At 46.5% G+C, this 25285-nt stretch overlaps 1 protein-coding gene across 6 annotated transcripts; it reads left to right on the top strand.

The window, feature by feature from the left end:
* Positions 1-344: 344 nt before the first annotated feature.
* LOC128344322 (C-type lectin domain family 5 member A-like) lies at positions 345-24967 on the top strand. Of its 6 annotated transcripts, none has more exons than XM_053294237.1 (7): positions 345-457; positions 2395-2477; positions 12777-12851; positions 18771-18854; positions 21116-21252; positions 22373-22476; positions 24766-24967. In XM_053294237.1, exons 2-7 carry the CDS (start codon positions 2405-2407, stop codon positions 24878-24880), a joined length of 588 nt encoding a protein of 195 aa, XP_053150212.1. In that variant the 5' UTR covers positions 345-457; positions 2395-2404; the 3' UTR covers positions 24881-24967. The 6 variants fall into 6 exon arrangements, with proteins under 6 accessions (XP_053150212.1, XP_053150210.1, XP_053150211.1 ...); XM_053294235.1 differs by having other exon boundaries at positions 381-536; XM_053294236.1 differs by lacking the exon at positions 345-457 and adding an exon at positions 463-578.
* The last annotated feature ends 318 nt before the right edge of the window (positions 24968-25285 follow it).

The following is a 25285-nucleotide window of genomic DNA, read 5'->3' as shown; positions in this document are numbered from 1 at the left end:
GGCAGGCGGGTGCATGAAGAGCTTGCGCTGCCGTGCTCCTGTGCAGTGGCAGTTTTAAACATTAAAAATAAATTTAATTAAATTCCTCCCCTCCCTTGACTCTGGGGTGTCAAATCTTTGGCCGCCTACGGGAGGCAAGGAGCTCAATCTCCCCATGCCGGTCAGTGGGAAGCATGTTCTTCAGGATTTCTTCTAACAATAATCCCCCTGCCCCCCACCAGTCAAAGAAGATGCAGTTTCCACCTTCCCTGAACATGTTCTGATGAAAAGCCTTGGGAGCCTTGAGAAAGAAGGCATGTTTCATAACCAGCTCCGTGAACTACATGGAGCCAACATTTCGCCACAGAGGGGAAAGAAGAAGTAGCATCAGCTGCTGAGTCTTAGAGGCGGGGAGTGGGGGCAGGAACAGAAGCTAATTCTCCCGAGGAGAGAACTAAAGAGTGACCAACAAAGAGAGGTGATCAGGGTGTTCTTCTCAGTCTTCTGCCGAGGGAAAAAGAACATTCTTTCTCATCTCTACGGAGTCTTCCTGATAAGTAACATTTGCTGCTTGTCTATTTTCCTTTTCAAAGAAAATTGTGGGTACATTTAGTACATTTTAGGAAATTTTAGATAGCTTAGAAATGCCATAATATGAAATCTGAAAATGTTTCCAAGCAGGGCTTGATATCTTCCAGGACTAATCAGGGCTCAGATTGTTATCTATCTTTATTTTGCTGGTTCCCATGCCAGGAATGGGTAAAGTAATGATAGAGTGCTTCTGTGCATGTGCGGAGTACCTTTTCATGACTACTAAGTGATCCTAAGCAGTCCATAGATATGTAGGATGAAGGGGGAAGACCTTATAGGACAGAGGTTCCCAATCTTGGTTCTCTTCATGTTGTTGGATTACTATACAAATCTCATCCTTCCCAGTCACATGCCAGTGTCGCTGGAGATGATGGGAGTTGTATTTCAAAAGCATCTGGGGACTCAGGGTTGGGAATCCCATTCTAGGACTGCAGAGATGGCTTCTTCAGCAGCTCATGTTAGAAATCAAGAGCTGCTTCCAAAACACCATTCAGAGGACAAGATCACTTGGTTTGAAGATCTTTTCTTATATTCATGGCTCCAATCCAAAAGAACCTTTGAAATAATCAAGGTAGTGCATGTGTAGCATTTTTTTTTTAAGCTAAACCCCCTCTCTGCTGTTTGGTGGGGAAGAAGGAGTTGGTGGGGGTGAGGAATGGAATTTGGCCCTTCGCTCCCTCGGAACAAGTTCTCTGCTGCTGCCACCAGCCAGCCCCTCCTTCCCTAGCAAACCGACCTTTGCAAAGGAGGAGAACATGGACAGGAGAGGCTTTGTAGGCTTAGCCTTACTCCGGAACATGCTTAGTAGCACCATTTCCAGCCAGGGTGCAAGACAGACTGTGCTCTCAGCCCACGTAACTGAATGAATTGGGAAGACAGGAAACTGTAAGTTCCACGCACCCCAACAGGAAATGACTTTCCTGCCTTCACATCTCAAGGATGTGGCTTATAAGGCCTTTCCTGTCATCGAGAGCTCTCCCCACTGACTCTCAAGGGAAAGTTTGCTTGAAGAAGAAGGGGGAGGAACTGGCAGGGAGTGCTGAGCACAAATGGGAGCATTTCTCAATTTCCAGCATGCTCCAGACTCGGAGATCCTGTACAGCAGCAGTCAGAATTTTTCTATCAATTCCAGACATTCAAGACATCTTCCTTTTCTATTGCCGCCTTCAGACATAATGCGGAACCTGTGGCTCTGCGCCCCTCCCCCCCTCTCTTGTCCACTTTCGGATGTTCAGGAGAGGGATCTTTCTGCAGTCAGTGAGACTGCAGAGAGATGGGGGTTGCTAGCTGTGCGGCCTTCCTTTTTGGCAGAAGGACAGCCTGCACAGCCAATTAGGCTGGAGTCAGGGAGGAGCTTCCTCTCTCAACTCTGGTTCCATGGGGCCCAAACTGCGGTGCCAGCGTTTGCATCTAACACTGGTTCAGAGTGGAGTTTGGGGAGGGAAACCGAGGGTCCCTTCTCGCCCTTAACGAGAAGGGCTATGTAAGTGCTATTGCTATTAACTCTGGCTTTGCCAATTCGGATATGCGGTTTGGGAAACTGGAGGTGAAGGGACCTCCGTTTTCCCTGTACATCCCAATTTGGCCTATATATTTTCCTGCCCCCTGAAATCTGTGGAGTTAAATCTCACATGGTAGGGCTGTCCACATTGCTGACTTGTCCATTGATTTCAATGCAGCTTAAACTTAAGCCCAACTAACTTTTTGTTGTATTGGGGCCTTTGTGTGTGAAACACAGGGCAATGAGCCTGCTGTTGCAGGTGAGGCGAGGTGCTTTGGATCATGGTTGTTGGGTGCTAATGGCACTCTTCTAAACTCTTTCAGATTAGACAACATGCAGCGAGTGATTCCTGGAGTGATACTCTTGTTGGTCAAGCTGACAGGGACATCCTTATTTGTTGCGTTCAGTGAGTATTGATTGGTGTTCAGTTTCAACTATGTCTTGCTCTCCCTCCTACGTGTGTGTGTGTGTGTGCCCCTTACATTGGACCCAGAAACAAATGGGTAGCCAGTGCAGCTCTTTCAGAATGGGAGTAATATGCTCCCAACAACTACACAAACCAAAGCTTCCAAAACACTACCTACACAAAAGGAGGTGGAGAACTGGTCTTGTGGTAGCAAGCATGACTTGTTCCCTTAGCTAAGCAGCATCCGCCCTGGGTCCATATGAATGGGAGACTAGGAGTGTGAGCACTGTAAGATATTCCCCTCAGGGGATGAAGCCGCTCTGGGAAGAGCAACAGAAAGTTCCACGTTCCCTCCCTGGCTTCTCCAAGATAGGGCTGGGAGAGAGATTTCTGCCTGCAGCCTTGGTGAAGCAGCTGCCAGTCTGTGAAGACAATACTGAGCTAGATAGACCAATGGTCTGACTCAGTATAAGGCAGCTTCCTATGTTCCTCTGTGTGGCAGAACTCTCATATATTTTGGTTTTGAAGTGTTTTCATCTGGATATGTGAAACATGGAAGCCATCCTGCATAAATAAACACTGAAGGCTTCAGGTCCCATTGATCTGTAACCTTTGGGGCTGTGCTTTGGAGCATCGGAATTGAATAATATGCAGGAGCCCTTGGGGATCATGTAGAGGTGACCGCGCCTAGTGCGGCTGTCTCTGCACAGTGCTGTGTGCTTCTGCTGTGTGTGCAAGCTTTATTATTTCTTGTTCAGTTTCTATGCCGCTTTTCATTAAAATAATCTCAGAGTAGTTTACAATATAATTAAAACAATGCACGAATACAAAAAGTACAGATATTAAATATATAAATATAAAACTAATCTCTATTTTAAAGTTTATTAAATATATAAATATAAAACTAATCTCTATTTAAAAGTTTAAAAACCCATATAGGACAGTGATACATGACAAAACACAGAGCAGCAGCAGTAAAAACCATACTCTCGTTTAAAAGCCTGGGTGAAGAGCCATGTCTCTACTTGTCTTCTAAAAACTATGGTGGAGACTGAGGGGTGAATGACACCCGGGAGAGCATCCCAAAGCCTGGGGGCATTGACTGAGAAGGCCCTGTCCCACGTGTTCGACAATCTAGCCTCTTTCACTGTTGGCAGGCGGAGCAGAGCCCCCTCCAATGATCTTGTCATGCGGACAGAAACTCATGGGACCAGGCAATCCTTCAGATATCCAGGGCCAAAACCGTTAAGGGCGCAGCTCTTTCAGAATGGGAGTAATATGATCCCAACAGGCAGCTCCTTATAAAATCCAAGCTGTCGCATTTTTTTTGCACTGTGCAAAACTACCTCTGTCCACTGCCTCCACCTGAGCATCCAAAAGCAGAGCTGGGTCCAGCAGTACTCCCAAACTCTGCACTTGCTCTTTCAAGGGGAGTGCAACCCCATCCAGAACCAGTCGAATCCCTTCATCCTGATTGGCTCTCCTGCTGACCAACAGCACCTCCATCTTGTCTGGATTCAACCCATATCTAACCTATCACAGCCTCTAAGCCCCAATTCACGTCATCCACAGCCTCTCTAGGATCAGATGATAAGAAGAGATAGAGCTGAATGTCATCTGCATATTTCTGACAACATTAGTCCAAACCCCTGGATGACTTCTCCCAGGGGGTTCATGTAGATGTTGAAAAGCATGGGGGACAAAAGCAAACCCTGCGAGACCCCACAAACCAATGGCCGAGGAGCCAAGCAGTATTCCCCCAACACTACCTTCTGTGTGACCAACCTGTGTGACCTGACCTAGTGAACTGTGTGTGAACTTGTGGATGCTGTTCTTAATGAAGTTCATGCATTCATTGAAGAGATGGCAAAAATATTTAAAACATCATTGAAAAAAACCATGAACCCCACCGGCTTGGGAATTTAAGGGGGAGTTGTGGACCAACCTGCCTTGCCCCCAAACCCACTTTGGGGTGTCCAGGCACCTCCAAGGGGGCAGATGGGGCAGCATCAAATCCCCATTTCTCTGTATGGGGAAAATACAAAAAATGGAAAAATCTTCAGAAAATCATTTTTAAAATCGCAGGAGTGTCCGATTGCTTTGGGGTTTTGGTGGTTGTTGGCACCATGGGTGCTTACTACCCACCCCAGTTTTGTGCCCCTAGCAGGCCACAATCCAACAGGCAGTGACACAACTAAGAAGGCAACAAACTACAAACAAAAACACAACCAACCACAGAGACAAACCCGCCTGCCTGCACAGAAAACCAAGGAAACCAGACCACCAGACATCAAAGACTACTACACAGGCTTGGACTGGCCCATAGGTCAACAGGGCATATTCCCGGTGTGCCCTACCCACGCGGTGCCCCTGCGCCCCAACTCTCACCCTTAATTACCTATTCTGCTCAAAATCTGGCGCCCTCCCCACATATATTCCGACGCCCTCTCAGTGCCCCCAGCCCGGCCCTGCTACTACACAGCCACAAACAAACACCTAGCAAGACACATTATGGCACAAGGCAGCAAAACCACCCTGGCATGCAAACTGCAAAGAAAGAGGGTGAGGAAAAAATAAACTACATTGAATGAGAAATTAAAACAACGAACCTTGAAATTTTTTTCTGCTCCTCACTTCATGCATGCTGTGTGCCTACAATGAAAATCCACCTGGCAGGTCCACACATCTTTGTTGGAGGGCACACAGGCCCCAGACTCATGTTAGCACCAGACCACTGACTCATTGGCTGTGTGTAGGTGGTGTGTAGGTGGTGCACTGACTCATCATTGGTGAGCTCATCGTTTGGTGTGTGTGTGTGTGTGCGCATGCTAGAACTAAACTGAAGGGGGGGAAGAAAAAGAGGGCCTATATACACATTGCACAAACACATTATATACAAGGATATATACACACATCCATCTATAAAGCTGTAGTATACATACACATTGCAGAAATACACTATATACAAGTAAATACACACAACCATCTATACAGAACAGCTATACACACATCAACTGTCTACACAAACCAAAGCTTCCAAAACACTACCTACACAAAAGAAACTTCTAGTCTCCAACACACACACACACACACACACACATGCACCCCCCACCAAAAAAACCTCCATGTATGCATGCACACGCCCATCACCTACATATCTGCACAACACTTCCACACAACAGCAGCCAGTTTTACATATCCAAATATTTACAGTTTTACACATTTGCAGATTTACATTTTAACAAATCCACATTTTTACAATCCCTGACTCCCACTGCCTCCCCCAAGACAAGTCACCTATATAGACATTCAAAAATCTATTAATTTACAAATTTACATTTTAAAAAATCTACACTAACAAATCTACACAGTGCTGCCCCCTGAATGTTGCTGCTGGCCAGGTGGAACCAAGGGAGTGTTCAGCATCACGGGTTACACCAGTGTGTGTGTGCGTGTCCAGTTGTCATGTCACAGCATAGCAGCACGCTGCGACATGGCACGTCTGAAGAAAGAAGGGGGGAGGGGTGGGATGAGCAGAAGCTGTTGCCGGGCAGGTGACCAACACCATGGGTCAACCATGGACCAATCACTCACCCAACTCAACTTCCAGCTTGGGGTAGCCCAGCAGGGGGAGATTGATCTTGAGGAAGACCAACTGTTCCATCAAGCCAGGGTCCAACCAGGACCAAGCAGGTGTTACCATGTCACCAGCACGTGAAAACTGCCACTCGCTCTGGATGCTGGTTGGGGCGCAGGAGAGGAGGCACACAGCAACCACCACCAGGTCCAGCCAGACTTGGCAGTGGGTTGGAACTGGGTCTTCCTCCACAGGCTCCTTCAGGTACTGGGCAACACATTGTGCAGCACCTGAAGGCTTGGTAGGCCAAGCCTCCCGCAAACTGGGCAAGGCACTAAGGCACACCCGCTTAAACCACTGGGCTGATTTAGTTGCATTGCAAACCCCTGTTGCATTGGCACTGCTGTCTGGGATGCTGCGCCGCTAGACTGGAAAGAGGAAGGGGTGGGAGAGGAAGGGTTGCCCACAGTGCTGCTGGGTGTGGGTCGTGCATGCTCGACCCTCCTGGTCTCTGGTCCTACAATTCTCCTCCTCTCTAACTCTATCGATCAGGAGGTCTCTCCAATTGGGCAAGTCATTCGCTCAAACAATATTGCCCTCAATGGTCAGGACAAACCAGGACATACTCCTCTCTATCACCCAACACACCAACCAGCCGGTCGACATCCCCGGTCCTCAGCCATCCAACCAGTGCACGGCCCTCTGGCATGGTCCATGAGGTCTGGTGTTAACCCATCAGGTTTTCCAGGAGAATAGCTGCAGGCAGGGTCTGGCTCAGAGGAGTGGCATCGGCACACATAGTCTTCATTTATTTGTTTGATTTGATTTGCATTTCATTGCAAACAAGAAGGGCTCCAGTGCTGACACCATTTTGGACATGAGCTTCCACTCCGAGTTGGAGAGGTCGCACATGTCAAGGCCTCCTTCCTCACCAGGGCATCCTTCTCAGCCAGGTGGAGTGTGTGTGCCATGCAGCAGATGTTCATACACTCCATCGCTGTCTCTACTGCTGTGGTGACATTGGAGCCATTGTCTGCCACAATGAAGTCCCGGCAGAGGTGTGGCAACCCACCTATCCACTCCTCAATTTGGCATCCAAGTACGGCTGCCACCTCCTCCATGGTGTGCTTGACATCCAAGGTCTCTATGTGCAAGATGGCCCACCTGAGCTGAAATGTGGTGTGGGACGCGCTGGAGACAGAAGCAGCATTGGAGGTCCCCTCTCACGCCAGGCCCCACCAGTAAGCAGTTAGGGCAAGGAAAGCAGCATGCATTCCACTCACGCTGTTCCAGAGATCAGTGGTGAAATGCACGCTGGTGCCAGGCAATGCTGCACGCAACGAGGCCTGCACAAGCTCCCTGCACCTCATGTACGGGGGGGGGGGGAACCACAGTCCATCTGGATGTAGTTTGTGAGGGGATCGTGGAGCTGGGAGTGAGCATCTGAATAATCTGGTGGAAGCTGAGCTTCTCAACCACCGGAAAAGGTTGGTCATCAGTCGCTATCATCTCCCCTATGAGGCAGGTGAGGAGATGTGGGTCTACATGACCAGGATGCTTCCTGTCTAATGACTGTGTGTCCACTGCTTGACCGACAGCGTGCCCTGCTTCAGGGAAGCCTTTGCATGGCTCTTGTCAGCACTAGTTGTGGTCACACTAGCACTGCCAAAGGAGGCAAGGAGATCCGGGTGACTCCGCCAAATGTGTCACCACATGGAGGTCGTCTCCATATGCCTAGCATCTTTCCCCCGACTGACCTGTGCCCTACAGTGAACCCAGCAAACAGCGATTGGGGCTTTCTGAGGGACTTCAAAATGCCTCCAAACATCGCTGCTCTGGGTGGCCTCTGACATCCTGGATGTCATCTTGGGCCACTTTGGTGATGGCAGATTGAGTAGGGCCATGACACTGGCCCTGCCCACCACCACTGCCCACCACCGTCACCCACCCCCCTTTCACCCTGCATGCCGGAAGGGCTCGGCTGAGGGGGCACCAGACCCTTACCCAGCGTCAGACTCAGCCCCAGAGGACCTAGAACTGGACTCTGCCATGAGTTATTGGGCATCATTGGGGGGGGCACTGAGTAGCGAGAGGAGCGGTGGGGGGGGCACAAGAGAAAGGGAGAGTCTGGCTGCACTCCCAACCAGTGAGCCCCTACCTTCCACCCCTGCCATGGAAGCAGCTTCCCTGGCAGGAGAGCCCCCTGTTCTGCAAGGCTCCACATGGGGCGGCAGCACTGGTGATGCACCTGGCTCAGCAGCACCTGGCTCATGCCACCGCCTCACCTGGGTCAAAGAATTTGCCAACGGGGACCTGTGGGACCCCATGCCAGCATCTTCTCTGTGCCCCACAGCCCACACCAGCCTCCCACACCAGCCACGCCTGCCTGTCACCCTGCTAGGAGCCTTGCTTGCCACAGGGCACTCAGACATCTTCCCAATCCCCGGGGGCTTTTAAATTTTTTTTTAAAGAAAAAATTTAAATAAATTGGGGGGGGATCTAAAAACCCTATTAAAAAGCACCTTAATTACCTCCCACCCACAACAACAACACAATACAATGGGGGGCAAATAAGGGGAACCTGCAAAACCAAGAGACAACTTGCAAAGAAAAGCACAGAAAAAAATACCTCCCCCAAACCCAACCAAGGAGGCCCTACTTAATGAAAACGAAGGACAAAGGGGGCTGCAAAAAGCAGTCGTTTACCCCTCCTTGTCGTCTTGAAGAGGCTTCTGCCCCACACACTGGTCAGGAAAAAAAAAATCCTGACAAGTGGCAGGCTGGCAGCACACTCACTTGCGGGGGGGGGGGTGCAGATGGGCCAGCTCCCCACCCACCCACCCAAACAAGCAAACAAATTAAATGAGAAACACAGAATACAATACAATAAAATGCTGGTGGAAGAACAGTAAGTAAAAAGGGGGTCAAAACAATTGGGCCAGAGGGGCCTCAGGCCAAAGGCCAGTGGCACCTCCCCACCCGCTGGGCAGTGGCTAGAGTTGCGCTAAAGCAGGAGGAGACACTCAACTTAGACTATGGGGTGGGGGTGGGGGTCCCAAAAGGGACTGCAGCACACTGCAGCCAGCCAAACACAGCCAGGAAAAATTACTTTGGAAAGGAGGGGAGTTTGTGGGGTGGAGCCAAAACAGGCAGTGCAGGCAGAGACTTCACCACCAGCAAAGACCAGAGCCAAAGGCACTGAGGCAGCACCACAAACCGCCACAGCCATAAAAACAGCAGCAAGCAGCTCTCTCGCTCTCTCTCTCAGCAGAATGATTTTCCAAGCCCAGAGGCTGGCTTTAAGTAGAAGTTGAATCTCCCTCCTTCGGGAGCCCTCACCCTTGCCCTCCCATAGGACCAACGGGGTGCCAGTTCTCCAGGACTGGCAGCACTGCAGAGCCTACCAGAGAGCCAGACACATCTGGCCAATCAGGGAAGCAGGATCTCAGCAAATCACAGCAAATGACACAGGGCCACAAAAGGGCCACCAGCTCCTAAAATGGAGATTCACGCCTTTAAGCCTCTTCAAACTGGTTTGATAGAATCAGGCTCTGTTTGGTTCGAACTCGGACTGGCATTACCATAGGAATGCCCTGTTTGGTCCGAGTTCGAACCTTCAAACCGAACCGTTTCGAATTTGAACCAGTTCAAATTTAGACCTATTTGCACATCCCTATCCAAGACCCTCTGCAGCTGAGTGCCGGTTCAAGGGGTTGTGGCACTCTTGCCCAATTTTGCTCTGGTGTCCTCCCCCACCTCAATTTTTATACAGGCTTTAGCTAAAAACCATAAAAATGCCCCTCTTAATTTGAAGTGCTTGGTTTTAAATGAATTCAGTCTCACTGAAATCTGTTAAAGGGAATTAGATATCACACTAACTTTACTAGGTTGTAGATAAGTGTTAAGTTAGTGTTAAGCAAGGTGTTGATTTAAAAAATAATAATTTCTTTGTTACTTTAGTGACTACAGTTTTCAGGATTTATTCTGAATGAATGATTTCAGTAATTGGGTTTACAATAACCTGCGGTAATCTACAAACATTTAAAAGGAAAAATCTAGTTTTAAATCGAAATTACAGTCTGATGGAAGGTACCACCCACCCAAATTATTCACAGAATGCCCACTGCTCCTCCATTTCAAAGGAAGAACATAATCAATCTGTTTATGACATTACATTGTGCTCCACTTATATAATATTATCCAGTACATAATTGGATTGCTTTCAATGGGGGCCACTGAGTATAATTATAGTTAAATAATCAATTATATATTTTGAATAATTTGTGCAAAATAAATTTATACTTCCTAATGACCTACAGATACCAAATTTTGCATGAATAATCCTGCCACTGAAATTAGCTGAATGCACTACTTTTATTAACTGATTATTGATTGATTGAGTGAGTGAGTGAGTGAATGTATACACCACCTAATATAAAATCTCAAGGTGATGTACACAATCAAAAACATAATACAAAATATAAACATTTAAAATTAATAAAAAGATAAAAATTATAATAGATTAAAACACATTAAAAATTTAAAAATAAGATTTCAGTTAAAAACCTGGGAATTTTTTGTATTTTTAAAAGCACTTTATACACTTTTACATCAGAATATGCTGGGGGGAAGGTTTAAATATCATTTTGTTTGCATTTTAAAGAAGAAATCCTCAATATAACTCAGATTTAACTGTTATTGTTCTAAACAGATGCTTATCTGTCAATAATCAGATCAGTAACTCCAAAACCACATCATGCCTCAAAGAAGCAGAAGATCTTTCTCAGATTCACATTTACTGTATTATAGTCATTATTCAATAAAATGAACAACATTTGAAGTTGAATCCTACAAATTTCAAACTGGTCTTTTACTTCCCTTTTGCAAGCGCGTACACACACACACACACACACACACACACACACACACACTTAATTCCTCTTTCAGTGCAATCTATGAAAAATGATTTTGCTCACAACAGGCTTCACCTGGTGAATATATTGGACAAAAATCTAGATCTCATTGTTGCTGTCTTTAAAACTGACAGTGAAACTCTTCCATACAATAGCATACAAGTGTATTACTTTGCTTTTACCACAAAAGCAGGAATACTATGAAGAAAAATGGGCATGCTTCAGCAAAACTTGAACACTTTGTTCAGTGAAATTCTTTGTGTTTACTATTGTATTTTGTTAACAGACCAGAATATCAAACCACAGCTTGATTCTGTTCCCCAAATTCAAACATAGTGGAGAACTGTGATAAGCTCAAAAGTATGCTTGTTCCGAGTAATCTATACCAGATGGTAGTCTGAACCAGGGCAGTGTGTGCATGAATTCACATTTGTAAAAATAACAGGTTAAAAATAATTTTGTTATTTTTGTTAGCCTTTCTGGGATGAGGTGGATAGGATGCTGTTCAATGATGCACTTTATGATTTTCTACTGATTGATGTAACCTGGCTCTTTAGTGTAGTTTATTCTATCTGGTTGTGTTTTTTAAAAGTGTGTTTAGTTTTAGTTTTTATAATTTATGCTTGACTGGGACTGATCTTTCTAAAGTGACAATGTTTAAGTTTATTTTAAAGATAAATAAGGTTGTACTACATTGCTGTTGTAGAGTAGTAGCTACAGAGACATATCCAGCATTATCAATTAATAAGTCCCTGAGTTGAACTCTTGCCTTGGCTAGGACATGGACTTTAGACAAGCCACTTTCAGGCTCAACCCATCTGAAATATGGAATATATACATACCTTACATGATGTATTCCCTCCAAGCTGCTCAGCTGAGCGCGCATGCAGAGGTGCATCTAGGTAATTTTGGAGCCTGGATCTAAAGGCCTTTAGAGGCCCCCGCTCCCCTGCAAATTAAGCATCATCATGCTTGGCCGGGCAACCACACCACCTGGGACAGACTAAAGAGGATTTGGAGGCCCCTGGGGAGCAGTGGAGGCCCTGGATTTCGGCCCAGAAGAGTGCCTCTGTGCGCACACACAAGAGTTTAGCTCCCCACTCGGCCGATTCCAGTCACCGCGCAGTCTCCCCCTGTGCTGGGATGACTGCTTTAATCACCGCCTTTCCCCCCTTTCCCAGTGCCAATTTTTCCCCTTATGCCATGTTGGCTTTTGCAAAATCGTCTCTCTCCGAAGCGGCAGTGGGGCAGCAAGGATTGGCTGTGCTACTGCCTGCCAGCCAGCCCGTCTACAGCCCGATCCAGTCAGGCTCGGCATGCATGGCAGGGGTGTGAGGCAGCAGCAACCAGCAGGCAGGAGCCGATCTCACTCTCACTTCCCTTGTGCTCACCCCCTTTGCTTTCGCTTTCTCCTTGTCCCCGTCCTCCTCCCTGCTTGTTTCTTTTTTTGCTTGGCTTTGTTTATTCTTGTTCTGTTTTATTTCTCTGCCCCTTGTCCACTATGAGACTCCTCTGTCTTAACGGTCTTTTAAAAAGCAGCCAGAGATGGAGAAGCTCTTCTTTTGAAAGGGAGCATATTCCAAAGCCTTGGGCAGCCACAGAAAAGGCCCGGTCCTGAGTAGCCACCAAATGAGCCAGTGGCAACCGTAACTGGACTTCCCCAGCTGATCTTAATAGGTGGCAAGGTTCATGATGAAGGAAGCACTCTCTTAAATACCCTAGACCATCAATTACTGCTAGCTAGATACTGTATTTTAACTCTGATGTAAAGGGATGCTAATCTGAGATCTTTCAAAATTTTATTTCCAGTTCCCCAGATCTTTCCCAGAGGGAATATCAGTTTTGTTCCTGAGAATATCAGTTTCGTTCCTGAGAACTATACAGGTAACACTGCCGCTGCAAGCTGGGCATTTCTGAGCTTGGCGAAACATTGAGGGATGGGTGGAATAGTGGGTGGTTTATTTTCTGATGAGAGGACAACATATTCATTTAAGATTGAACTGAAAATACACTTCCTGTCTGGGGTGACACTTTTACAACATCACTTGAGTAATGTATGTTCATTGGCACATTTACTTTGCATTGGCTTTCTCACTCCCAGGAACTTCCCTGATTATCAGTGGTATCCTCACATAGCTATATGGGCAAGAAAGAAAGACTAGGGTGTTAGTCAACAACAGCAACAGAGAGAAGGGGGTGGGAAGTGGAGGCAGCCATTTTTAAATCTTTTAATCTAACAATCTTCCAGAGGAAATTAGAGTTCTGATTTCTGTTTCCCCCCTCTATGACTTCTCAGCTCACGTTTGGTAGAATGTGGTTTCTTACAGTTATGAACTATGACTCTGAGTGGTTTTTTCAGGAGCCAGCTCTATTAACATCCTGGTGCTTATTTTTTGCTGAAAAGGAGTTTTTATCCAATTTTTCAATGTTGTAGTTTTTTGCAGGGAAAGGGGATAAGAACTCCTGCTTGTTTCCTCTCATAAAAAGCTTATATTCCAAATTAGGAACTCTTTTCAGACATTACACATGGTGTTGGCACACAGGTATATGCTTTTGTGTGAGTAACTATACATGAGTTCATTTTAAAAGTGAATGTCAAAGCCATAAGGACAGGAAATGTTTTAGTGTCATGTGTTGAACCTAATGTGTGAACAATTGTACAGATCTGGATGTGCATACAGTGGTTTTATGTGTGTGGAACATAACATGTGAGCTGAACTTGTGTTATGAGAGAGGTGTATTTGTCCACTTGTCTGAGGGTGTACACTAGATCTGAATAGTTTCTTTTTCTAATGTCTGTTTAGTGTGTGAGAGGTGTCTTGTTATAATGTTGTTATTACAATGGAAAAAAGCATGTAATGCCACACAATTTAGTTATTTTTGCATTATGATATATAGTAAGCAAGTAGTGGATAGGAGGCACTTTTTTACAGTGGTTTTGATTTTGTGTCTCAGGTAGATTTCATATGGTGCTGCTTGGTGACAGTTGCTCTTCTAAATGGAAGCTAATATATGGAGTCCCTTAGGGCTCCATTCTGTCACCAATGCTTTTAAACATCTACATGAAACTGCTGGGTGAGGTCATCAGGGGATTTAGTGCTGGGTGTTATCAATATGCTAATGACACCCACATCTATTCTCCTTGTCATAAATATCAGGAAATGGTGTTAGCCCCTTAAATGACTGCCTACAGGCAGTAATGGGCTGAATGAGGGATAACAAATTGAGGCGGAATCCAAGCAAGACGGAGGTGCTCATTGTAGGGGTTCAGAATCTGAGGGATGAGTTAGATCTTCCTGTGCTGGATAGGATTACATTCCCCCCGGAAGGAGCAGGTATGGAGCTTGGAAGTACTCCTGGACCCAGACCTCACCCTGGTATCTCAGGTGGAGGCAATGGCCACGAGCGCTTTTTAACAGCTGCAATTGATTCGACAACTCTGCCCATTCCTTGAGGACAATGACCTGAAAACAGTGATACACCACTGGTAACCTACAGGTTGGACTACTGCAATGCACACTATGTAGGGCTGCCTTTGTACATAATTTGGAAACATCAGTTAGTTCAAAATGTGGTAGCCAGATTGGTCTCTGGCTATTGTTCTCTAGCTATTGGTATCCTGGAAAGACCACATAATGCCTGTCCTTAAACAGTTGCACTGGCTGCCAATATGTTTTTGGGCAAAGTACCAAGTGCTGGTTATTACCTTTAAAGCCCTGAATGGCTTCGATCCAGGTTACCAGAAAAAGTGCCTTTCTCGACAAGATCTCCACTGCTCATTAAGATCATCAGGTGGGGTCCATCTTCAGGTGCCACCGGTTCATCTGGTGGTGTCTTGGGATTGGACCTTCTGTTGTGGCCCCTAGGTTTTGGAACGTGCTCCCTCTGGATATGAGAGGATTATTTTCCTTGGAGGCCTTCAAAGAGCCTTAGACCTATCTTTTTAGACTGGCTTTTAATGATATCTAGTTTTAAATTTAATTTTAATCTGGTTCAATTTTTTTAAAAATGGTTTTATTATGTCTTCTTGATTTTAATGTAAACTGCACTGAGCCACTTTAGGAAGGGTGGTGTATAAATCGAACAAACAAACGAGCAAACAGCAAACAAATCTGTCTTGACTACACATCACTGTGATGCCTTTTGGTCCGCAATGTGATCTTTGCCAATTGGGGATCCTTTACTGGCGTTGATCACTCTGTCTTATGACTAGTCAAGGAAGCATTGCCTTACTCTCAATTTGTCCTTAATAACATCATGTTGCAGCCAAATCTGAGAGGCTATGTAATGCCAGAGGGACCACCTGCTCCCAACTGAATGGACCCACCTGACTAGATGGGCTGGGAGGCTCTGCTCTGCATACCGACACATGCTGAGGCCTGTTTATGGAGCACTCGGGACAGGACCTTCTCAGTGATTGACCACAGGCTGTGGAACTTGCTTGTGGCTGAGCTGGTCTTGTGGTAGTAAGCCTGAATTGTCCTCTTTGCTAAGCAGAGTCTACCCTGGTTTGCATTTGAATGGGAGACATCTGTGAGCACTGTAAGATATTCCCCTCAGGGAATGGGACCACTCTGGGATGAGCATCTGTATGCTTGCATGCAGAAGGTTCCCAGTTCCCTCCCTGGCAGCATCTCCAAGACAGGCCTGCAAGAAACTCTTGCCTGCAACCTTGGAAAATCTGCTGCCAGTCTGTGTAGACAATACTGAGCTTGATGGACCAGTGGTTTGACTCAGTAGAAGGCAGCTTCCTATGTTCCTATCCGTATGGCTCGCTCTCTGCCAGCATTTAAGAAGAAACTGAATACTGACCTTTTAAGGTTTTTGGATAATGAGTGACCCCCTGCTCTCTTTTTAAATGGTAGCTGTGTTTGTTTTATTTTTAGGTTGCTTTTATTGACATTTTAGTATTGTTTTTATCTTGTTGTTGACCGTCCTGGGGTTTTAGGATGAAGGGTGGTATAAACATAGAAATATAAGTGTGTGTGTGTGTGTGTGTGTGTGTGTGTGTGTGTGTATGTATATATATCACACACACACACACACACACACATTGTGGATACAGCTGCTATGACCCTATTTGGAGAAGTCAGACCTGACCTCAATCACTCATGCACTATTTGTATTTGGATTACTAATACCCAGATTGGATTACTGCAATGCACTCTACGTGGGGCTGCCCGTGAAGATGGTTTGGAGGCTTCAGCTGGTCCAGAATGCTGCTGCAAGGATGCTTGCGGGCACTAGTCACTTCTTGAGTTTTGCACCCATCCTGCAGCAGCTTCACTGGCTGCCACTTTGCTTCTGGGCTAGATTCAAAGTGCTGGTTTGGGAACGGGGTATCTGTTGGACCGCATTCACATAGGAACACAGGAAACTGCCATATACTGAGTCATATACTATTGCTCTATCTAGCTTAGTATTGTCTTCACAGACTGGCAGCGGCTTGGCTTCTCCAAGGTTGCAGGCAGGAATCTCTCTCAGCCCTATCTTGGGGATGCTGCCAGGGAGGGAACTTGGAACCTTCTGCTCTTCCCAGAGTGGCTCCATCCCCTAAAGGGACTATCTTACAGCACCCACACTTCTAGTCTCCCATTCATATGCAACCAGGGCGGACAAGTCATGCTTGCTACCACAAGACCAGCTCTCCCCACCCATATGCATCTGCCAAGGCCCTTTGTTCATCATCTTGAGCCCTGCTCGAGGCCCCACCATTGACTGAGATTAAGTTGGTGAGAAGAAGAGGCAGGGCCTTTTTAGTTGTGGTCCCTTGGCTCTGGAATGCCCTCACAGAGCCCCACCATGCTCCTTCCCTTAGGGTTTTTAAAACAGATCTTCCCTTAGGGTTTTAAAAACAGATCTGAACAGACCTACCTGTTCAGAGAGACTTTTTAAATGAATTTTATTACATCCGGTGGGTTTTTAATTTTAATTGTGTTTGTTTAAATTGTTTTTATTCTACTTTGTGTTTTATTTATTTTATTGTGTTAAATTTTATATTGCTTTTATTGTTTTATTGTTGTGATTGGTCCCAAGCAGTATTATCCTGGAGGGGTGGGATAGAAATATTTCTAATAACTACAATTCAATACATTAACCCCTGCTAACTGAGCAAAGAGATGCCTTTTAAAGTGGTGACTCTTATCTTTATCAGGGGAAGAGCAACAGACTCTATCCAGCTCCAGTACAGCATTCCTCTAGTAGCTGTTGCTGGTGTCTGTTTTAATGTTTCACTGAACTGTGGTCTGATATCTTGCAACTGGGCTGGGTTGCCTGATTGGTGTGGAGTCACACTGGTTGGGTTTTTGAACTCTTGGCCCTTATTAGGGCAGGCTGCACTGGGGTCGCAGACAGAGGTACTCATAGTAAGGGGTCATACTTGAGGGACGCGATAGAGCTTCATGTTCTGGATAGGGTTGCACTCCCGCTAAAACGTAGGTATGTAGCTTGGGAGTGCTTCTGGACCCAAGCCTCACTCTGGTTTATCAGGCTGAGGCTATGGCCAGGAGCACCTTCTATCAACTTTGATTGACATGACACTGTATCTATTCCTTGAGGACGATATCTCAGAACTGTGGCGCATGTTCTGGCAACCTCTAGGCTTGACTACTGCAATGCGCTCTACATGGGGCTGCCTTTGTATGTAGTTCTGAAGCTTCGGTTGGTCCAAAATGCAGCGGCTAGATTGGTCTCCAGGGCTTCTCGGAGAGACCATATTATGCCTGTGTTAAAACAATTGCATGGGCTACCAATATGTTTCTGGGTGAAATGCAAGGTGCTGGTAATTATTTTTAAAGCCCTAAATGAATAAACACTGGGTCCTGTACCTGGGAGAGCACGGCCTTCTGCATGATCCCCACCACACATTAAGGTCATAGAGAGAGGTCCGTTTCCATATGTCGCCAGCTCGTCTGGCAGTGACTGGGGAACGGGCCTTCTCTGTAGTCGCTTCTGTGCTGCGGAATGCACTCCCTATAGACATTGGTGGTTTAACATCTTTACCTGCCTTTAAAAGAGCCCTGAATACATATTTTTTTAGCCAGGCTTTTAGTAACCGGTGCATGTTTAAATTACTTTAACAGCTTGTTTTATTTTGTTATTGTTGTGTTTCTTTTTGTGAATCGTGTAGAGCCTTTGGAGTCAGGTGGTATATACATTAAATAATTGAAAAATAAATTGTGAGCCCTTTGGGGACAGGGAGTCTTCATTCATTCATTCATATATGTAATCTGTTTTGATAACTTTTGTTGAAATGATGTATATAAATATTAGCGGTAATAGATTGGCTGGGATCATCCATGTGATTATCCATTTCTCTTTATTTAGCAGGGGGAGAGTAACTGGCCCTATCCACCCCCATCACAGTACCTCCAGTGACGGTTGCTGGTATCTACCTTATGTTTCTTTTTAGATTGTGAGCCCTTTGGGGACAGAGATCCATCTTATTTGTTTGCTATTTATTTATTATTCATTATTTATTTTATTTATCAGATTTGTACACCACCCCAAACTTTCGTCATTTCTCTGTGTAAACTGCCCTGAGCCATTTTTGGAAGGGTGGTATAGAAATCAAATAAATAATAATAAATGTGACTGATTCAAGAAGCAGAAAGAAGCACCAACCAGTAGGGGGCAGAAAAGGTGTTGAAGCATTTGCAACCAAGGGAAAATATTCTTCATAAACTGAAGAATATTTAGTGCAGCTGTACTGAAAACTATCCTGGGTTGATGAACAATTTTTATGCACTGTTCTGTCAATGCTACAGTGAAACCTTTCAATGTGGATCACCACCTATGCTTAAGTTTCAGGTCCACAGACCACCGAAAGCATTTCTGAAGTGACCATTGTTTATACCACAGAAGCCGCAACTACTACCACAGCCACAGGTAATTCCATATAATTTGGTCTTTGATACTGAACAATGGAGGAGAAGAAAGCAGTATTCCTATTACTGAACGGCAACAGCTGAGCTGCACAGAATCCATTTCCTTGTGAGGAGAGAGTACTGGAGACTTACGGTGCCTTTCATAAGCAACAATTTCCCAATGTACAGGGTGAGCACATGGGAAGCTTTCATGCACATGTGAGCACTCATATGCAGCAGCAGCCTGGCTAGGGCAGAGCGGGGGGGGGCAGCCCAGTGCCAGCATGGCCCAGTGCCAGCCATGAGCACACACACACACACACACCCCATGGCAATGCACACTTTCTTATTGGCACTGGGCCACTTCCGCCGTCACCGCTCCCACTGCCTGCTACCACCCAGCACCTGGGAACAGGGCCTCCCTCCTTCCCAGCAGCCCCTGAGCTGGATGGCAAGTAGAGGGCAGCAGTGGAAGGGAGGAAGGGGGCATGGCAAGTGATGGGTGGCAGCAGCAGTGGCAGGAACTGCTGTGGCAAGTGGGGGTAAGGAGAAGTGGCGAGTGACTCCTGTGGGCCCTTGGCGGCCCCACCTCTCACAGCCCATGGACAAGGAATGTGGGAGAAGAGCGGTAGCTCCACTGCTGCCATGCGACATCACTCCAGCTCTCAAAAGTCCTGGCAAATTGCTCTGGCTATGTAAAAGTCAAGTGAACAGAAATATCACGATGAAGAGGAATTGAATGCCTGGCATGTTGCTTGCTTCGTAGGAAAAGAGGATATTACACTGAACAAGGGGATAGCCAAAGGTGTAAAACAAACTGTAGTGTGTGCAGCCGCGTTTCTATCCCTCTAGGACTCCGTTTCCATCTTTCCCCAACATTAAGTGGGGAAACCAAAAACGTTTAGCTACTATGACTCTGACCAGAGGTGTAAGGAAGCTTGCAGCGGCCCCCACGCTGGCAGTGTCTCCTGCATTGACGTCAGCAGCACATTGACACAGGGGGCATGTTGGCTTTGGGCCTGCATCAGTGAACACCACCACAAGGGTGCCATTTTGATGGAGCATTCCTCCTCCTTTGTCTCAAACAAGAAGTGGTTGCTGCTCAAGAGCACCGACATCTCTGGCTATTCTAAAGTATAAAAAAATTGACAACAAATATGTTGTATTTTTCCCCCAGTTTAATCTTGAATATTTTGCTAGTATGTATAGTAATAGAAACAGAAACAGAAATAGAAATAGAAATAGAAATAGAACAGTCATTCCTTGTGTGTAGGCAGATTAATCGCCCAGGATGCCTGGGGGAGTTTCCTTAAAGAGAAAAGCTGATGGCTGAAAGATATTGGGGAGATCTGTCTGGTGAGTATTAGCCATCAGAGCTTGGAGGAGGTGACCTGTAAGTGTGTGTGTGTGTGTGTGTGTGTGTGTGTGTGTGTGTGTGTGTGTGTGTGTAGGGACAAAAGCAGCAGCTGAGGACAGACAGATCTGGTCAGGTGGGAGAGAGGTGAAGGCTGGGAGTACCACCAGTGGTGAAGAGTCTTTGCCTGGGGATCTGAGCTAGTGGACCTGCTGCCTGGTAAGAGAACACGTGCTGTTTGCCTCCACTGATGCTCCCCTTTAAATGCAAATAAATATTACTAAAGGAATATAGTAACAGAACTATATTCATATAGTTCTAATATAGACGCAGAACTCCAGATATTCCTGTTGCAGGGTGAACAGTGGCATCGGGGCAGGATGGGTAGCCCAAGTTCTTCCAGGCAGCCCTCCATGGCAGTGGTGGGCTCTCTACTCTGGCAGCCCTTGGCAGCTACAATGGCAGAGGCGCGGTGGGGCAGCCTCCCCACCCTCAGCGACCGCAGAGGCAGGCTCCTATCATCTGGGCTCCAGCTGGCTCTGGCCCCGAGCAGCTGGGAAGCAGCTGTAGGCTTCAGGAGTGCCACTGCTGCGCTGGGGATGGGCAGAATGACTCCACCATGGAGAACAGGGTGGCAGCAGGTGGCTGGCGAAGCGGGGGAAGGTGAGCGAGGCGGCCCCTTGGCAGGGCGAAGGAGCTCTGGAGGCAGGGCGGCACAGATTCTTCAGACCTGTCTGCCTTATTGTAGCGCCAAGCCTGAGGGGGAAGCCTGAATCCAAGGGAAGAGCAGCCAGGTGTCAAAGGTCATGTCCTGAACAGGGCAAAGACTGTTCCAATGACGATTTTGATGCCACAGTTCTCCACGGTTGGGATTTTCATTATTACTGAGTCTCTGTCACATGCCTCCCTCTTCCTGTCTCCGTCTGCAGCCCAACCTTGGAAGTGGCAAAGGTATCGAGGGAGTTATTACTGGTTTTCTGAAGACTTGCGAATGTGGACCATCGGCCGAACTGAATGCAAGAAGCGGGGTTCAGACTTAGTGAAGATCAATGACAGGAATGAACTGGTAAGAGGAGGAAAGTAAGAAAGGCCCTGGTAGGTCAGACGAAGGGTCCATCTAGTCCAGCATCCTGTAATGCCCACCCGCCCCCAATCAGCCCGAGGCTACTTTGATGAGACAAGATTGTGCTTGATGTCGATGCAGGGGGCATGGCTGACATGTGGGGGCAGGGACAACAGTGGGGGCTGGTGAGGGGAGCCTGTTCCCGGGCCACAGGCAAGCTCCCTATACCCTTGTGTAGTCCAACAACATCTGGGGACCCCAGTTTGGGGACAAAGAGAAACAACGCTTTAGTACATCGCATGATGAGGAAAGGAATGGTCTTAAAGCGACAGAAGGCAATGCGACCTAAGTGTGGAGGTGGTGGTTTGAATGCACCCTCCTGGTCCTCCTGAATAGACAGTCTTCTGTCTGGGGTGAGTTATGGGGCGGGGGGGGTAGTTCTAGAACTTCCCAGTGTGGCTGGAACATGCTTGGTGTGGTTGGCACCCATTGGCTAGCATGCATAATATCACCAATGTAGAAGCCTTCCAGCAGCTCCTGTAGCTGTTTTGCAACTGTTTTTTAAATGCCAGGTTTTTCCTGGCTCAGGAGTGTGGTGCATCTCCCTCAGCCAGATGCTCTTGCCACCTGGCTCTGTGTGTGCACGGGTTGCCTGCACACACACACACACACACAGCCTCGGACCTGGGGTTAAGGGTGCGCTTGTGCCCTTAAACCCAGTTTAAGGCCTGGGGTAAATTCCAGGGCTTGGGGGCCGAGGCAGCTCTGGGATTGGGCTTGATCCTGGTGGTGCACACAGGCAGCCAAGCCCAGTCCGGGATGCTCAAGCCTGGGCCGCCATTTCTGTCTACACTGGTCTTAGTCAGAGCAGAGCAAATGGAATGAATACCCTTGCTATGGGCCTAGCCAGAGGCAAAAGAGGGCAGGGCTCCAGGCCCTTGAACAGAAGAGGGATATTGGGCATTCTCCTTCCTGCATGACACAAGAAGCACACTCCAAGACAATTAAAAAGCACCCAATATCTTTTTCTTGGCAATGGGCCACTTAGGCAGTTGTTGCCATTCCCGCGGCCCTTCAGAAGGCTCTTTGATTGACCACCATGTTTTTTTTTTCCTTTTTCCAGGAGTTCATTCGTAATAAAACAAAAATGGCTTATTATTTCATTGGACTAACATACGATGGAAATAAATGGCTGTGGAATGACGACACAGAAATCCGGAGGGACTTGTATGTTTCATCTTCTCCTTCATTCTTCATCATCCTGATGGGTTGTATCTTTTATGGGGGATCTCTTACTCTTTGGATTTAAAAGGATTTTTCTATACAACTTTTTATTACATAAGAACAGCCCTCCTGGATCAGGCTCAAGGCCCATCCAGTCGAGCATCCTGTTTCACACAGTGGCCCACCAGATGCCTCTGAGAACCCCACAGGCAGGAGGTGAGGGCAAGCCTTCTCTCCTGCTGTTGCTCCCCAGCATCTGGTATTGTGAGGCATCATGCCTCTGAGGCTGCCCACAGCCACCAGACTCGTAGCCATTGATAGACCTGACCCCCATGAATTTGTCCAAGCCCCTTTAAAAGCCATCCAAGCTAGTGGCCATCACCACATCCCATGGCAGAGAATTACATATATGAATTATGCACTGTGTGAAGATAAGAACATACTGTTCTTATATGCAATATGTTCTTATGTCTAATATGACAACCCAGATATCTGCTGGGATATCTTTTGAAAACAGGATTCCCAGGGTTACCAGATGTCAAGGAGGTAAGAGGGCCCCTGCAGACTTAGTAGTTGTGTAGAAGAGGGAATTGCAATAGATTCAACTTTTCATACTCTGGCATGGCAAGTCGCACATACCAGTATTTCCTCTCCGACATCACTCTTAAATGTAGTGAGGTCATTCACACGACCACAAGGGCATGGACTGGGGCGGGGGTGGGGACGCAGGAGCCTACCTGCCTTCCCTCAGATGACCAGAGCCCGATCAGGGTTCCACCACCCACACACTCACATGAGCAGCACTGCAGAGAGCCCTGTGGTGATTGGGTGCAAGGGGAAATAAACTGGGCCTCCAGATATTCAACAGTGCACCGTGTGAGCAGTGTGATGCATTGGGAAAGCTCCCTCCTTCCTGGCTGCTCCTTCCACCAGCTCTGTGATCTAGATGGCTGCCAGCAGCCTGATGACTCACACAACCCAGGAGTAAGGTCGGAAGTATGTGCATGTCCACCTACCTCACTTCAAGCTTGGGTTCCGAATCAGGGCTATCCGGGGTAGGGGGTGTGGGATCTGGAGTGATCTCGGCACTTCATATGACTGCCCGTACCTGGGGTAGCCCTGACCTGCCCAGGTAGGGCGTGTGAATGACCTTACATTTTACCCTCCAGCATTTCACAGATGAAGATAAAGACTCATTGGCCAAGCTGACATGATGAGCAAGCCTGCTGATGCCGCCAGCATTTCTGATGCATTGGGACTGCTGCACTTATAAAAGGCACCCCTGGCGGTCTTGCACATGAGCACACTTGTACAGGTCCTTAAAGTCAGTTCTGCCACAGTTCCATAGCAATACTTTCATTGGGAACATCATTCAAGATGATTTGTTAATTTCTATAGGCATACAATGTTCACTTGAAAGATGCAGCTCATAGCTAGAAGTACACTGTTTTCTCACTAAGCATTACGCTGCTTTTACACTATGCTCTTTGCACTATGCTGGCCTAGTAAATGTTTAATGTAGGGATCAGCTACTACTACTACTACTACTACAATAAATATTTATATACCACTTTTCAACAAAAGGTCACCGTGCTCCCTCCCTCCGTGTTTTTTTTTTTAAATTTAAAACACATCTTTTAAAAGAGGCTTTTTAATGTTTCATCTGCTGCTTATATCTGGTAGGTTCTTTGGGTTTTTAAAAAATAGTTCTCAGTTTTTAGCTTTTAAAAACCCAAAGAACCTACCAGATATAAGGAACCCCTACCTGGGTTCCTAAGTTGTTTAACTTGTTTAATTCCATTAGTCTCTTATTTTACATTGCATCTGTTTTATTAATGTTGTGAACCGCCCTGAGCAATAGTCTACTGGAGGGGCGGGGTATAAATATCTTAAAACACAAACAAGCAAAAACATAAGGCAGACATCAGCAACAACCACTGGAAGGGATGCATGCGGAGGTTGAAGAGGGAATGTTGTTCCTTCCTTGCTAAACAGAAGAGAATCACCTCTTGAAAAAGGTGTCTCTTGCTTTGCTCACTTAGCCAATGAAGTGGGCTGTCAGCCAGTCTGATAAAATAGTGTGGGCATAGGTGAGCAACAACAGCACTTGGCAGGAGGCTATTTTGGGTGGGTGGGTGGTCATGGAGCTTTGTTCCATCCAACCCTTTCTCCACTCCTTCATTAGTGTGGCCCTCTAACAACACTGGTTGCTTAGCAAGGCCTCAGCCTGTGAACATTTGTACTATCCAGCCTGGTCTTCTTCACTGTTCCTGCTACTCTCTATTTGTACAGATTTGCTATGAAACCATATGAGAACGGAAAAGACTGTGCGGCTACCAGAGCTGGAGAAGTGGTTTCAGTGTCATGCTACCAGGAGAACCGCTGGATCTGTGAGAAGAACGGATAATTCATTGCCTGGAAAGAGTCATACCTAATGAGGAAGGAAACAAAACTATGGATATTTATTCTTGAGAATTAAAGAGATGATACACTATCATGATCTTACTCCATTGTCCACTATTATTGTAGCTGCTGCTGCTGCTGTTATTGCTGACATAACGATATATGTGGTGCTTTACAGTGTAAGCAAAAAGACAGGCCCCTGCTGCAAGGAATTTGCAGTCTAGTAATTTTTCACATGGGACGCCTTTGTCCTGTTCTAGATTCTATGAGTCTTGCATAGGGAATAGTGAAAGAGCTGGAATCGTGTGGCACAAGAATAAGCGGAAATCTTTAAGGAGTTGCAAGAGGAAGAAGGTGATAAAAGACACTGCTAGCTTTGTACACCTTTCTTTCCCCTACAGCAAAGTGG

This window comes from Hemicordylus capensis, chromosome 2 (assembly GCF_027244095.1).
Source record: "Hemicordylus capensis ecotype Gifberg chromosome 2, rHemCap1.1.pri, whole genome shotgun sequence".
Taxonomy (NCBI): domain Eukaryota; kingdom Metazoa; phylum Chordata; class Lepidosauria; order Squamata; family Cordylidae; genus Hemicordylus; species Hemicordylus capensis.
This window is presented reverse-complemented; position numbering and strand designations above follow the sequence as displayed.